This window comes from Candoia aspera, chromosome 1 (assembly GCF_035149785.1).
Source record: "Candoia aspera isolate rCanAsp1 chromosome 1, rCanAsp1.hap2, whole genome shotgun sequence".
Lineage (NCBI taxonomy): Eukaryota > Metazoa > Chordata > Lepidosauria > Squamata > Boidae > Candoia > Candoia aspera.
In genome coordinates this window covers 63,669,506-63,685,290 of record NC_086153.1, presented here as the reverse complement: position 1 = coordinate 63,685,290, position 15,785 = coordinate 63,669,506, and the positions used below count along the sequence as shown (strand labels likewise).

General features: G+C 40.6%; 1 protein-coding gene across 1 annotated transcript in view; it reads left to right on the top strand.

Annotated features, from left to right (window-relative positions):
- The window catches only part of RSPH9 (radial spoke head component 9), a 33,565-nt gene extending 18,784 nt beyond the window's left edge, over positions 1–14,781 (top strand). Inside the window, exon 5 of the mRNA XM_063290326.1 lies at positions 14,505–14,781. Within this exon, the coding sequence (XP_063146396.1) occupies positions 14,505–14,665 (161 nt within the window). The 3' untranslated portion in view covers positions 14,666–14,781. The remainder of the gene's footprint in view (positions 1–14,504) is intronic.
- Positions 14,782–15,785: the final 1,004 nt, after the last annotated feature.

Genomic DNA, 15,785 nt, shown 5'->3' with positions numbered 1-15,785 from the left:
TGCTCAGAGCGAAGCTCCAAAGCTAATAAGCTTTAGCAAAAAATATTGGGAAATGAACTACCTTTGCCATTGTTACTGCTGCCATGTAAATGGGGGAAATATGGCATTTAATCAGCTGCCCATCTTGACAGTGAAAGCATGCTGGACTATGGGGCTTTTGTGGCTCCCTTCTCTTTTCTGACGTTTCAACGATGGAAGATGGAGAGGAATGTTCTGCTTAGCTGGGGAAGTGCTGTACCTGTCCATCAACTCCCTCCTCCAAAAGAACATGAAGCTGCTACATCTCAGGACTGCATTTCCAAGGGAAAAACAAAATAGCACTATGGTGAGTGCAAGGATAGGTACTAACTATGGTTTATCACTTGCCAAGGACAAGTACACTTGGTCCCAAGTGAATAGTTTGGAGACAAACTTCACAGTACATCTTCATAGCATAAAAAAAAAAGTTATTAGATTATATAATAAACTCGGTACTAGTTTATTCAGTGGTACGTAACGGTATGCATACTGAATATAAAATAGATTTAGGTAGCCTGCTTTTTACAAAGAATTATCATAGAGAATCTTCAGCAAAGGATTGTTACCTTGTTGTGGTGCTGGAGCTTGAGCACCTCAGTGATGCCATGAGCTAAACCGTGAAGGGCCACCCAAGATGGGAAGGTCATGACAGAGAGGTCAGACTAAATGCGATCCCTGGGGAAGGTAATGGCAACCCACCCCAGTATTCTTGCCGTGAAACCTAAATGGATCAGTACAACCAGAGATATGTCGGTATACCATCGGAAGATGAGACCCCCGGGTCGGAAGATGGTCAAAATGCTACTGGGGAGGAACAGAGGATGAGTTCAACTAGCCCCAGACGTGATGACGCAGCTAGCTCAAAGCCGAAAGAACGGCTAGTGGCCGACGGTGCTGGTGGTGAACGGCGAATCCGATGTTCTAAGGATCAACACGCCATTGGAACCTGGAATGTAAGATCTATGAGCCAGGGCAAGTTGGATGTGGTTATTGGTGAGATGTCAAGATTAAAGATAGACATTTTGGGCGTCAGTGAACTGAAATGGACTGGAATGGGCCACTTCACATCAAATGACCACCAGATCTACTACTGTGGACAAGAGGACCACAGAAGAAATGGAGTAGCCTTCATAATTAATCGTAAAGTGGCGAAAGCAGTGCTCGGATACAATCCAAAAAACGACAGAATGATCTCAATTCAAATTCAGGGCAAGCCATCTAACATCACAGTGATCCAAATATACGCCCCAACCACAAATGCTGAAGAAGTTGAAGTAGAGCAGTTCTATGAGGATCTGCAGCACCTACTGGACAACATGCCTAGAAGAGATGTTATATTCATCACAGGAGACTGGAATGCTAAGGTGGGCAGTCAAATGACACCTGGAATTACAGGTAAGTATGGCCTGGGAGAACAAAACGAAGCAGGACATAGGCTGATAGAATTTTGCCAAGACAATTCACTCTGCATAACAAACACTCTCTTCCAACAACCTAAGAGACGGCTTTATACATGGACTTCACCAGATGGACAACACCGAAATCAGATTGACTACATCCTTTGCAGCCAAAGGTGGCGGACATCTGTACAGTCGGTAAAAACAAGACCTGGAGCTGACTGTAGTTCTGATCACGAACTTCTTCTTGCACAATTTAGGATCAGACTAAAAGATTAGGAAAGACCCACAGATCAGCTAGATATGAGCTCACTAATATTCCTAAGGAATATGCAGTGAAGGTGAAGAATCGATTTAAGGGACTAGACTTAGTAGATAGGGTCCCGGAAGAACTATGGACAGAAGTTCGCAACGTTGTTCAGGAGGCGGCAACAAAATACATCCCAAAGAAAGAGAAAACCAAGAAGGCAAAATGGCTGTCTGCTGAGACACTAGAAGTAGCCCAAGAAAGAAGGAAAGCAAAAGGCAACAGTGATAGGGGGAGATATGCCCAATTAAATGCAAAATTCCAGAGGTTAGCCAGAAGAGATAAGGAATTATTTTTAAACAAGCAATGCGCGGAAGTGGAAGAAGACAATAGAATAGGAAGGACAAGAGACCTCTTCCAGAAAATTAGAAACATCGGAGGTAAATTCCAGGCCAAAATGGGTATGATCAAAAACAAAGATGGCAAGGACCTAACAGAAGAAGAAGAGATCAAGAAAAGGTGGCGAGAATATACAGAAGACCTGTATAGGAAGGATAACAATATCGGGGATAGCTTTGATGGTGTGGTCAGTGAGCTAGAGCCAGACATCCTGAAGAGTGAGGTTGAGTGGGCCTTAAGAAGCATTGCTAATAACAAGGCAGCAGGAGACGACGGCATCCCAGCTGAACTGTTCAAAATCTTGCAAGATGATGCTGTCAAGGTAATGCATGCTATATGCCAGCAAATTTGGAAAACACAAGAATGGCCATCAGACTGGAAAAAATCAACTTATATCCCCATACTAAAAAAGGGGAACACTAAAGAATGTTCAAACTATCGAACAGTGGCGCTCATTTCACATGCCAGTAAGGTAATGCTCAAGATCCTGCAAGGTAGACTTCAGCAGTTCATGGAGCGAGAATTGCCAGATGTACAAGCTGGGTTTAGAAAAGGCAGAGGAACTAGAGACCAAATTGCCAATATCCGCTGGATAATGGAAAAAGCCAGGGAGTTTCAGAAAAACATCTATTTCTGTTTTATTGACTATTCTAAAGCCTTTGACTGTGTGGACCATAACAGATTGTGGCAAGTTCTTAGTGGTATGGGGATACCAAGTCATCTTGTCTGCCTCCTGAAGAATCTGTATAACGACCAAGTAGCAACAGTAAGAACAGACCACGGAACAACGGACTGGTTTAAGATTGGGAAAGGAGTACGGCAGGGCTGTATACTCACCCTACCTATTCAACTTGTACGCAGAACACATCATGCAACATGCTGGGCTTGAGGAATCCAAGGCTGGAGTTAAAATTGCTGGAAGAAACATTAACAATGTCAGATATGCAGATGATACCACTTTGATGGCTGAAAGCGAAGAGGAACTAAGGAGCCTTATGATGAAGGTGAAAGAAGAAAGTGCAAAAGCTGGCTTGCAGCTGAACCTCAAAAAAACTAAGATTATGGCAACCAGCTTGATTGATAACTGGGAAATAGAGGGAGAACATGTAGCAGCAGTGAAAGACTTTGTATTTCTAGGTGCGAAGATTACTGCGGATGCTGACTGCAGCCAGGAAATCAGAAGACGCTTAATCTTTGGGAGAAGAGCAATGACAAATCTCGATAAAATAGTTAAGAGCAGAGACATCACACTGACAACAAAGGCCTGCATAGTTAAAGCAATGGTGTTCCCTGTAGTAACATATGGCTGCGAGAGCTGGACCATAAGGAAGGCTGAGAGAAGGAAGATCGATGCTTTTGAACTGTGGTGTTGGAGGAAAATTCTGAGAGTGCCTTGGACTGCAAGAAGATCAAACCAGTCCATACTGCAGGAAATAAAGCCAGACTGCTCACTTGAGGGAATGATATTAAAGGCAAAACTGAAATACGTTGGCCACATAATGAGAAGACAGGACACCCTGGAGTAGATGCTGATGCTAGGGAGAGTGGAAGGCAAAAGGAGGAGGGGCTGACCAAGAGCAAGATGGATAGATGATATTCTAGAGGTGATGGACTCATCCCTGGAGGAGCTGGGGGTGTTGACGACCGACAGGAAGCTCTGGCGTGGGCTGGTCCATGAAGTCACGAAGAGTCAGAAGTGACTAAACGAATAAACAACAACATCATAGAGAATGAGGCCTTTGCTATTATATGAACTGGCTTTTAAGCATTGGATTAGTAAATTAAGCTTTTCATTTCACCACTGAATATTCAATGTAAAAATAAATTCAGTTATGTTTTAAAAGGCAAACAAATTTAATTATATTATTTATCAGATTTATATGGCCACCCATCTCACAAACATGACTCTGGGTGGCATACAATAAAACAACCAGTTAAAACAAAAACAATTAAACACCATTAAACACAAATACAAATAAGACTGTGGGGGAATAGATCAGCATCCTACACATAGTATAATCATCTTGTGGGCTCCCCATTTCCCTGGGCTCTCCAAGCCTGCTGGAAGAACCATGTTTTCAGGGGTTTGCTGAATGCCAATAGGGTCGGGGCTAATCTCACTTGGGGTGGGGGAATGATGTTCCAAAGGGCACCATATTAAATATCATTAAATAGACAGTATAGATCGATGATGCCCTCCCAGAAAAAGCTGTGCAATGTTCATTAAGTCTTTGGGAAAACTAATATTTATTAGTATCAAAATATATAGGGAAAGATTCAAGTAGTATAAAATCTAAATAGAATTTCACATATGAGTGCTACAGAAATAAACTAGCATAGTTCTGTTGCAATTCTAACATCTGGAAAGTGATGAGCAATAAAAGGCATAAATGTCTATGAACTTAGCCTATTTTCTATGCATGAAATGGGTGCACTATAATTCTACTGTCTTAATTGTACTAACTGATACAGGTGTTCTTGTTTTTATTACCCTGATATGACCTTTTGGGACCGCCAGATTTTACTAAATGATGACTTAATTTGCTTTCCTGCCAGCCTCCACATCAAAACACAAACTTTGAAATACATCCAAAGCAGCAGTGTTATGGAAGAGTGCATTTGAAGTGGATCAGGTCTCTGTTGTTTCAAGAGCTTCTCAATTTACCATTAGTTGTTAAAGTAATCTTCATAACTAACTTATAGTAGATGTTTCAGGCCAAAGACCAGGCAGACATGAGGGTGAGATATGGATTTGGTGGCAGACTAGAGAAAAAGCAGAAGCTGATAGGGAGGTAGATGGTTTCTGACAGATGGGCCATCAAAAAGGCAGTGGTTGGTTGAGCAAAACAGCATTCCAAGCAATGTCTTGTTTGGAAAATTATAAGCACCTCCTTAGCATTCCCACCCATATTTGGCAGGGTGAAGACTGTAGCCTGCTCCAGAGAGGAAATGGGAAGTTCACAATCTTCATCCAAAGGATAATTTTTCCAGGCTCTTTCCTCCCACACTGAAACTCCCTCTTTTCCCTTTTGGAGCCCTGACAGGCCATTTTTAAAAAACTGAGACAACACTTGGTTTAGGTAGCTCTGCCAAGTGCAGCTTGAAAAGCAAATTTTCTTTATTATTTAAAAATATTTAAAAAGTAATTCTGCAAAACCCTTTTAATGAATATGTTATACACTTGATCTTCAACATAGCTGACATAATGCAACTGTGGTGTCCTGCTGGCTACTTGAAGATTTGTCTACTTACTACTGGCTCACCTCTGTCCACTGAAGATATAAACCTCAGTATGGACAGTTGAGGCAGGAAGTGCCCATTTACCATTAGAACCTACTTGTAATGGTTGCCTAATCCCAAATACTCAGTCTCACAAGCCAGGGCTTAAAGATAACTGATTTATTAAAGGAATAGTATGCAAATACAGAGAAAGCTGAGAATGAGCAAAAGCGCGCCAAATACAAACTTAAAAGCCTTGCATCCGAACCAGTCCCGCCCCCAATGCTCGTTAGCAACCCCCCCCCAGGTGCTAGCAACCGTTACATGCGCCTGGGAAACTAACCTTGAAAAGAGTACTAACCCAAACATACATTCCGAAATAGCAAGATAAAGAACACAGCAGAAATGGAAAATACCAGCAAAAGTGCAAGCATGTAATACACGGATTAGAGGTGTTTGAGGTTTGACATGAGAAACGTTACAATGTTAACAGAACATTGAAATGATGAACATGACACTACTGGACTTGCTCAATTAACTAAAACTTGTGTAGTTAAAAGAAGTTAGGAGACATTAACATTGGCCACAGTACAAGGAAAGCCAGTCTGGTGTAGTGGTTAAGGCATCAGGCTAGAAACTGGGAGACCATGAATTCTAGTCCCACCTTAGGCACGAAGCCAGCCATACTTTCTCAGCCCTGGGAAGGAGGCAGTGGCAAACCACTTCCAAAATCTTGCCAAGAAAACTGCAGGGACTTGTCCAGGCAGTCACCAGGAGTCAATGACTTGAAGGCACAAAAAAAAAAAAAAAGGGAAATTACAATTAAAGGGTTGGGGTTTTTTTGGCACATGTCGGTTGTAGTTATTTACTGGTTTCTGTGCAGTAGGCAGTTCAGTCCCACACATGCTTATATTTAATTAATCCCTACTGTGTTCATGGAACTTTACACCTGACCAAGCATGTTTAGGATACAATCCTAAATATACTTACCGGAAATAAACCTCACCGGACAAAATGAGACTTGTTTTCAAGAGAACATACATGTAGGATTGTGTTGTCAGTCAAATATGTTGATCAAAATCATTGGGTAAATTATGTAAGTAGACAAGATTTATTATGAAATACCAGTTAGCAACTATATTTGATTGATTATCTGTGTCAAGTCATTGTTGACTCTTAGTGACCACATTTTCTCCATGAACAACTCTATTTAGGACCTAGTAAATATGTTTGTTTTTCATAATTTTGATAAAATCACACAAAGTAATCATGCCCATAATTCAACATCTTTTAAAGTGTTTCCTCTCACTTCCTCTGAGAATTTCTGAGTATTGAAGAAACCTTAATATGAATAATATAATTCTTATTCTGCATCTCATATATAAATTTGGCATTTGGATGGCTTACATATCATATATTGAAACAAAACAGTTCGATTAAGTGAACAGCAACAAGTACAGCCCTTTAAACTAGAGTATTCTAAGTGGCAAAAAGCAGACTGGATTTGAGCAAGATGTATGAATTTATTTATTTATTTATTTATATAATTTTTATAGCCACCCATCTCACAAAACCAATGACTCTGGGCAGCATACAACAGAGCTAAAACAATTAATAAATACCTAAAACCATTATCATTATTAATTATTAAAAATGTTAAAAACATTTATCATTGTTGTGAAGAGTTTTTTTTTCTTTAACGCTTCTTGTCTGGTGCTTCCTGATCATAGTTAGATGTTGGCAACAGTTAGCCAGAAAGCACTATAGGAGCCATCTTTTAAAAAAAAAAAATCTAGGGAAATGGGACCTATTGCCTTTCTTTGTAGACACTTTGAGTTTAAATTGAATGACTGATCTTTTAAAGGAAATTTTAGAGAAACTGCATCTCCTTACTTGATAAAATACCTAACTAAAATTTCATTATATTCAGCCTTGAACTTAATTATGTGAATTACTAATGTTGATTGCAACAAAAAAGGTAAGGCACAAGAAGAATACTTTTCTTGGACTAGGGGAAGCTTTGAGTTTGCTGCTTGAAGTTTAACAAAGGAGATACAGTGGATCTGACATTTGTTTGGCAGGGAATGGGTAAAAGAGCTGTGCTTTGTTACGTAGTTTTCTTGTAAAGGAAGCAGCTGCTCTATTCACCAGCTGTAATTTCTGAATGGCCTTTAATGACAGTCCCAAAGAGGATGTCCCAAGGAGAGTATGTTGTGGACATTAATGGGGTGGGGGAAGAAACAGATCACTATTATAGGTTGAATTGGAGGGACAGGACAGCTCGGCCTTAAGAAAATAATAGTGTGTGTCACTGAAATACTCAAAACAGCATCATTGGGCAAATCATTACCTTAACACCAAAGTTACAGTATAGGGATTGGTATAATTTATGTATTCAGTATTGTGGTATATAATATAGGTTCTTAAACATTCATTTTGATATGGAATTCAGAAAGCATGAAGAATTTGCCACAAGAATAGTACTGTAGCCTCTCTGTATTAGTTATGATATCTATAATTATTTTTCTAGGAAATACTTGAACATTTCCATCTGTGTATATTTTTCTTTATTGTAATATTTGGTGCAATTATTCTCCTTTTTCAAATTTCTCTTTGATGAAACAAATCCATTGTAATGCTCCTTTTTTTTCCATTCCTGTATTTTTCAGGCTGTCAGTTCAGAACCCACTGAACAGTCTACATTCAAATTATGCTTTAACATTCTCAACATCACCAAAGCATAATTAACATTGAAACTAATCCCTTTACTACCTTAATGCCCCCTTTCCTCAAAGTTGGAGCCAAATAAGACTCCAGGAAAATTAATTCTTCTGTAAACTAATGGAAGCTCTGTAAGTCTCCCTGCCATTTCTTTTTCCTACTTTTGTCTTTTCAGGAACTCTAAAGCACTAATTTTATTCTTAGAATAATAATCCCTCATCACAAGTCAAAACACAGAAGCATGATATTCAATACGTATGTATTCATGCTTTGGAGGGAAAAGACGACATTTCTCTTCCTTGCACCTTGCTACAAATTTGAGAAGAGGCTTTATTAAAAAAGGAGAATATATTCCTTTTGCATAATGAAACAAATGTAAAAAATCCACAGAGAGACCATCATTATTGCTGGGGTAGAGGACAATACGCCAAAAAGAGATGTTATTTTCATTACAGGAGACTGGAATGCTAAGGTGGGTAGTCAAATGACACCTGGAATTACAGGTAAGCATGGCCTGGGAGAACAAGATGAAGCAGGACATAGAATTTTGCCAAGACAGCTCACTCTGCATAACAAACACTCTCTTCCAACAACCTAAGAGATGGCTTTATACATGGACTTCACCAGAGGGACAACACCGAAATCAGATTGACTACATCCTTTGCAGCCAAAGGTGGCAGATATCTATACAGTTGTTAAAAACAAGACTTGGAGCTGACTGTAGTTGAGATCATGAACTTCTTATTGCACAATTTAGGATCAGACTAAAGAGATTAGGGAAGACCCACAGATCAGCTAGATATGAGCTCACTAATATTCCTAAGGAATATGCAGTGGAGGTGAAGAATCGATTTAAGGGACTGGACTTAGTAGATAGGGTCCCGGAAGAACTATGGACAGAAGTTCGCAACATTGTTCAGGAGGCGGCAACAAAATACATCCCAAAGAAAGAGAAAACCAAGAAGGCAAAATGGCTGTCTGCTGAGACACAAGAAGTAGCCCAAGAAAGAAGGAAAGCAAAAGGCAACAGTGATAGGGGGAGATATGCCCAATTAAATGCAAAATTCCAGAGGTTAGCCAGAAGAGATAAGGAATTATTTTTAAACAAGCAATGCGCGGAAGTGGAAGAAGACAATAGAATAGGAAGGACAAGAGACCTCTTCCAGAAAATTAGAAACATCGGAGGTAAATTCCAGGCCAAAATGGGTATGATCAAAAACAAAGATGGCAAGGACCTAACAGAAGAAGAAGAGATCAAGAAAAGGTGGCGAGAATATACAGAAGACCTGTATAGGAAGGATAACAATATCGGGGATAGCTTTGATGGTGTGGTCAGTGAGCTAGAGCCAGACATCCTGAAGAGTGAGGTTGAGTGGGCCTTAAGAAGCATTGCTAATAACAAGGCAGCAGGAGACGACGGCATCCCAGCTGAACTGTTCAAAATCTTGCAAGATGATGCTGTCAAGGTAATGCATGCTATATGCCAGCAAATTTGGAAAACACAAGAATGGCCATCCGATTGGAAAAAATCAACTTATATCCCCATACCAAAAAAGGGGAACACTAAAGAATGTTCAAACTATCGAACAGTGGCGCTCATTTCACATGCCAGTAAGGTAATGCTCAAGATCCTGCAAGGTAGACTTCAGCAGTTCATGGAGCGAGAATTGCCAGATGTACAAGCTGGGTTTAGAAAAGGCAGAGGAACTAGAGACCAAATTGCCAATATCCTCTGGATAATGGAAAAAGCCAGGGAGTTTCAGAAAAACATCTACTTCTGTTTTATTGACTATTCTGAAGCCTTTGACTGTGTGGACCATAACAAATTGTGGCAAATTCTTAGTGGTATGGGGATACCAAGTCATCTTGTCTGCCTCCTGAAGAATCTGTATAATGACCAAGTGGCAACGGTAAGAACAAACCACATAACAGACTGGTTTAACATTGGGAAAGGAGTGCGGCACGGTTGTATACTCTCACCCTACCTATTCAACTTGTACGCAGAACACATCATGCGACGTGCTGGGCTGGATGAATCCAAGGCTGGGGGTAAGATTGCTGGAAGAAACATTAACAATCTCAGATATGCAGATGACACCACTTTGATGGCTGAAAGCGAGGAGGAACTGAGGAGCCTCAAGATGAAGGTGAAAGAAGAAAGTGCAAAAGCTGGCTTGCAGCTAAACCTCAAAAAAACCAAGATTATGGCAACCAGCTTGATTGATAACTGGGAAATAGAGGGAGAAAACGTAGAGTCAGTGAAAGACTTTGTAGTCCTAGGCTCAAAGATTACTGCAGATGCTGACTGCAGCCAGGAAATCAGAAGACGCTTAATCTTTGGGAGAAGAGCAATGACAAATCTCGATAAAATAGTTAAGAGCAGAGACATCACACTGACAACAAAGGTCCATATAGTTAAAGCAATGGTATTCCCTGTAGTAACATACGGCTGTGAGAGCTGGACCATAAGGGAGGCTGAGCGAAGGAAGATCGATGCTTTTGAACTGTGGTGTTGGAGGAAAATTCTGAGAGTGCCTTGGACTGCAAGAAGATCAAACCAGTCCATACTGCAGGAAATAAAGCCAGACTGCTCACTTGGGGGAATGATATTAAAGGCAAAACTGAAGTACTTTGGCCACATAATGAGAAGACAGGACACCCTGGAGAAGATGCTGATGCTAGGGAGAGTGGAGGGCAAAAGGAAGAGGGGCCGACCAAGGGCAAGGTGGATGGATGATATTCTAGAGGTGATGGACTCATCCCTGGGGGAGCTGGGGGTGTTGACGACCGACAGGAAGCTCTGGCGTGGGCTGGTCCATGAAGTCACGAAGAGTCAGAAGCGACTGACCGAAGAAACAATAACTAAGGGGAAATCTTACTAGATTCTTTAGAAGCTAGATGAACACTATTGTTCATAATATAGTCTGTGTATACATAATACATACTGTTTTTAAAACCTTAAATCTGCAGATGGACAGGGAAAACTGCATGAGGATTACGATGAAGTGCAGGAATATTGTATTTTTCATTTCTAATGTGGGCATAACACATTAGAATGATGATGAGGAGGTGTTGCATTTTCTGTAGGAAAGGTTACTGCAGTTTCAAAAGAAAATACTGTACATAGATTGTGCGGAACAAAACATATGCGTTTGCTGCTCCTAATTCATCTATTGCTGTTTTTCTGTTAAAGTATCCATGATCTCATTGTATATGGGGATATTTGTGAACTGTTAGTCACAAAGATAATTTTATATTGAAGCATATAGACATTAAGAAACTGGATAATTGAATAATTTGTCTCAAAATTCTTGATAGTCTGTGTATTGGGATGATAATCAGTTATCCTGAACCAATAAGAGGCGTATTTATTATGATACTAATATAACATTTCTTCACAAAGTACCAAGATGGTATTCTTAAAAATTAAAACATTAATATAGCCTTAAAACTACGACTTACAATTTTAAAAGGCTAAATGAAAAAGATGTGTCACTCTCTTTTCCAACCAGACTGAGAATGAACTTTCCTCATCATGGTCTCTGGGTATCACATATATCAGTTTTACACCTGCAATTGAAGCCTCGTTGGGAACTGTGCTATCACTCTCAGTTCCTATTTGCTGCAGCAGCCACATTTGTATTTTCAATGAGAACAGCAGGTATTTTCAGCTGTCTGTTGTTTTGTTTCTTATTTTCAGGTGATCTTTTTAAATGACAATACCTATGGAATGACATTTTGCTAATGTTTGGCTTCATGTCTTACTGCCCTGCCCAAGGCCTCTGGCTTTTAAAGGGCCATTCCTTAAGTATACAGGATAAATACTACTTACTGATTGTCATTGTTTGGGCAAAGATCATAATGGTGAATTGTGGATTTGTTGAAGAGGTGTTGAAACTGGCTGTGTAGGAACAGAGCTTCACAGTCATAGATGTTTTGGTGGAAGAAAGCATTAATGGTGTTTGGATATTTGGAGTCTTCTACAAGTGCCCTAATGTTAGTGTGAATATGTTCTAGACTGCTGCAGGACTGTTTTGGCAGATCCTTTTGCCTTGTATAGAAAATAATTGCCCACCCATTTTCGTGTCTCTCCCTCCACAAGATGGAGAAATTCATCTTCTGCTTCCCAACCCACAGATGAGAGGTAACAAACATCTACTGTGATGTTTGGCCCAAAGACTTGCTATACTGTACTCCTTCCCGTGTTTTACTAATCTTCACTCTCTACTAGTATGACAGTAGAGCTGATAGACCCAAAGTGGTCAACTTTGCATTCATGGAACCTCCTAGTGTCATACATTCTGTTGATCCAAGGAGTATTCAGCCATCCAGATCTCTGTTGGTTATGACTACTTGCGTGGGGTTTGTATAGAACCAGCCTCTCAGATGGGCCTCATTTCCAGAGTACAATGATGCTCTGTCTGCAGACAGGTGTCAGCCCTCTCTTCAGTTGTTATATTAGGGAACTGAGCTTCTCTTGATTAATCCTAACATCAAGAGGTTCCTAAGGGGGATCTCTCCCCTGAGACCATATGCTATTCCCTGGTATGTGAGACAAGCTAGTGTTTCAAAGTTCTAAAAACCCATTGGAGCCCATGTGTGAATCATATACAGAATGCATAACAGGGAAAGAGGCATTCTTAATAATAATAACTTCAGCTTAGCATGAGTCAGAAGTAGGAGTGCTCTTGGTCAAGAAGTTTTGCATCATTTAACCAGGCAGTATCATCTGTGCCTAGATCCAGCCTTCATGCCCAAGGTGAATTGGCTTTACAGCTGGGACCAGGAAGTGATCCTTCTTTCTGCCTCAAACTCCAAACTTAAGTAGAGATAGATTGGCAGAAACAATCAGCCTTGGCACCAGCCAGGACCCCAGGGTAGGGGCAGTGGGGTGGTGGTGGTCATCCGAGACACTTGGGAGGCATTCAGGGGCGCTGCTTCTCAGATTGCCGGGTGCAAGACCCAGTTTGTTAAGTTGGGCTCTAGGGATCAGTTGGGACTGTTGCTATTGTACCAGCCTCAAAGAGCAGGTGGCAGCCGTGGCTAGGAGGGCCTTTGCACACCTTCAGGTTGTGCGCCAGTTGTGTCCATTCCTGGACCAGGAGGCTCTACTTACTGTCACTCATGCCCTCGTGACCTCCCATCTGGATTACTGCAACGCGCTCTACATGGGGCTGCCTTTGAAGAGCATTCGGAAGCTTCAGCTGGTGCAGAATGCAGCTGCACGGGTAGTAAGTGGAGTTGGATATTCAACACATGTAACACCGCTGCTACAGGAGCTTCATTGGTTGCTGGTGTGCTTCCGGGTGCAATTCAAGGTGCCGGTTGTCACCTTTAAAGCCCTTCTTGGCTTGGGACCGGGTTACCTAAGGGACCGCTTTCTCCCAGTTGTTTCTACCCGTCCAATTCGATCTGGTAGGTTGGGCATGCTACAAATCCCGTCAGCCAAAGAATGTTGGTTGGTAGGGACTAGAAGGCGTGCCTTTTCAGCCGTAGCGCCTGCCCTCTGGAATATTCTCCCCTCAGAGATCAGGATATCCCCAGCCCTGTTTGCCTTCCATAAGGCCATGAAGACCTGGTTATGTGCCTGGGCCTGGGCCCCTGAGTGTGGTAATGGTCCCGTTTCTTGGTTGTATTTATATTTTACATTGTTTACTTGGCAGCCATGTATCTTTATTTTTTATTGTAATTGTTTTAATTGTAATTTTTTATCGTTTTATGGTTTTTATTGTTGTAAGCCACCCAGAGTCACTGGCTGAGATGGGCGGCTATAGAAATTGAATGAACGAATAAATAAATAAATAAACAAACAAAATGTCAGACATGCCATCAAGATCTCCCTGAGTAAAACAGAAGTCTTCATAGTCTTAGATGATCTCCTACTATCCTTCCAACAGCTCAGGCTGGACTGTGAAGCCTCAGTGACCATGGTCTCCAAGTGGATTAACGTTTGTGTCAGTGAACCTATGAGATACAAACCTTGCTCCACAGGAAACTCTGGCCCACTCCAATACAAATGCAGCCACTTTAGATGTCTTCTACATTAACCCCCAGGCCTGAAGACATCTGCACTGTTGCTACAGATACTCCATGCCCTCCTTTATTAAATACTATAGATTTAATAAATAAATACTATAGATCTATGCATTGCCAGAGCATCTTTTGGCAGGAGAATGGTGCAGAAACTGATAAAAGGTGGAAGAATATATTGAGGCTTTAACTTAAACAACAAATCATACTGTATATAGTTTCATACAGTTCTTTCTTCCTACCTTTCTCAAGTGTTTTTTTTTTTCTCTCAGCTGTCTTTCCAGCTTGTTCCAAAATGGGATGGAACTATCCCCTTAACAAGAATCAATGTTAGAACTTTCTAACTTGCTAGAATGTTCTTCACTTAAATAATTTTCTGCTTGTCTTCCAGGATTACTAAATTATTTGATCCCACTCGCTTCAACAACTTTTAATTGCTTCTGGTGAAATCTAACACCTTTATTTTTCTGTAGGGTCTTGGAGCATCCAAGTAGAGAGAGGAAGCAGGGTAGTAGTGCTACGAAGTCTACTTTGGCCTGGACTCACATTCTACCATGTTCCCAATACAAAACAGCATGGTTATATCTATTTTGGCAATGGAGAGAAGAACATAGACTTACCCTTCATGTTGTGAAGATCACATCAACACAGAAAATCAAGGAAGTTATGTGCTAATATTGTACTTGTTTTGTACTTAGAATGTCTATATTTTTAATAAATCAGCGTGAAATCAGTCTATTTCCTAGTGATCCATATTTTAAAAACATGTTCAGTGTAAGTTGTCTCTTGATTGTTGATTGCCCATTGAGTGATGGAGTGACTGCTGAATAAGCATAGTCTGTAGGAGGAATACAAGACAGTTTCCAGTGAGTGAGAAAATAGTGCTCATTGTTGGCTCATGTTAACTTATGGCCAAAAAGGACAATTGGATTCTTTTCACATGTATTGCTGTCAAGCCACATCTCTCCCATCTATATTTGTACCTGCCATTTCCCCACCTAGATGCTGAACTATGTTTCTCCCTGTTAATCCCATCCCATCATATTCATTTCAGCCCATTGCTCAAGCCTGTATAATCTTTTTGAGTGTTCTTTCTCCCTAGAGTTTTAGTCACCTCCTGCCTCAGGTTCGCGTCATCAGCAAACTTCATAAGCATCTCTTCAACTCACTCAATGAAGTCATTGATAAAAATGTTGACCAGCACAGGGTCCATTCTACTCTGCCCTGGTGGAAGACCATGTAGAACAGAGTCCCTTTTGGGAGATGGGCAGTGATAAATTTGACTGATAAATAAATAAATAATAAATAAATTGTGTCTAGTTCTGGGCACTACAGTTCAATGGGATATAAAGATGATGGACTGGAAAATCAAGCACTGTGAGGAATAGCTAAAGGATCTGCGTATCCTTAACTTACGGAAAAGAAAACTGAGGGGAGCTATGATAGCAGTCTTCAAATATCTGAAAGTCTGCTAAACATGGGCTGGACACATGACAAGGGTATAGCAAGAACAGTACTTGGCTACAATACAATCAATGGCTGAATAATATCAATTAGACTTTGTGGGCAATCCTTTAATATGTCTATTATGCAAGTTTACACTTCAACCACTAATGCAGAGGAAGATGATGAGTTTTATGATCAAGTTTAGTCTGAAATTGACAACATGCAAGCAAGTTGTGCTATTTGCATGGGGATGGAATTCAAAAGCTGGAAATAGTAAGGAGAAAAAGTTGGATTGTATGGCCTGGGAA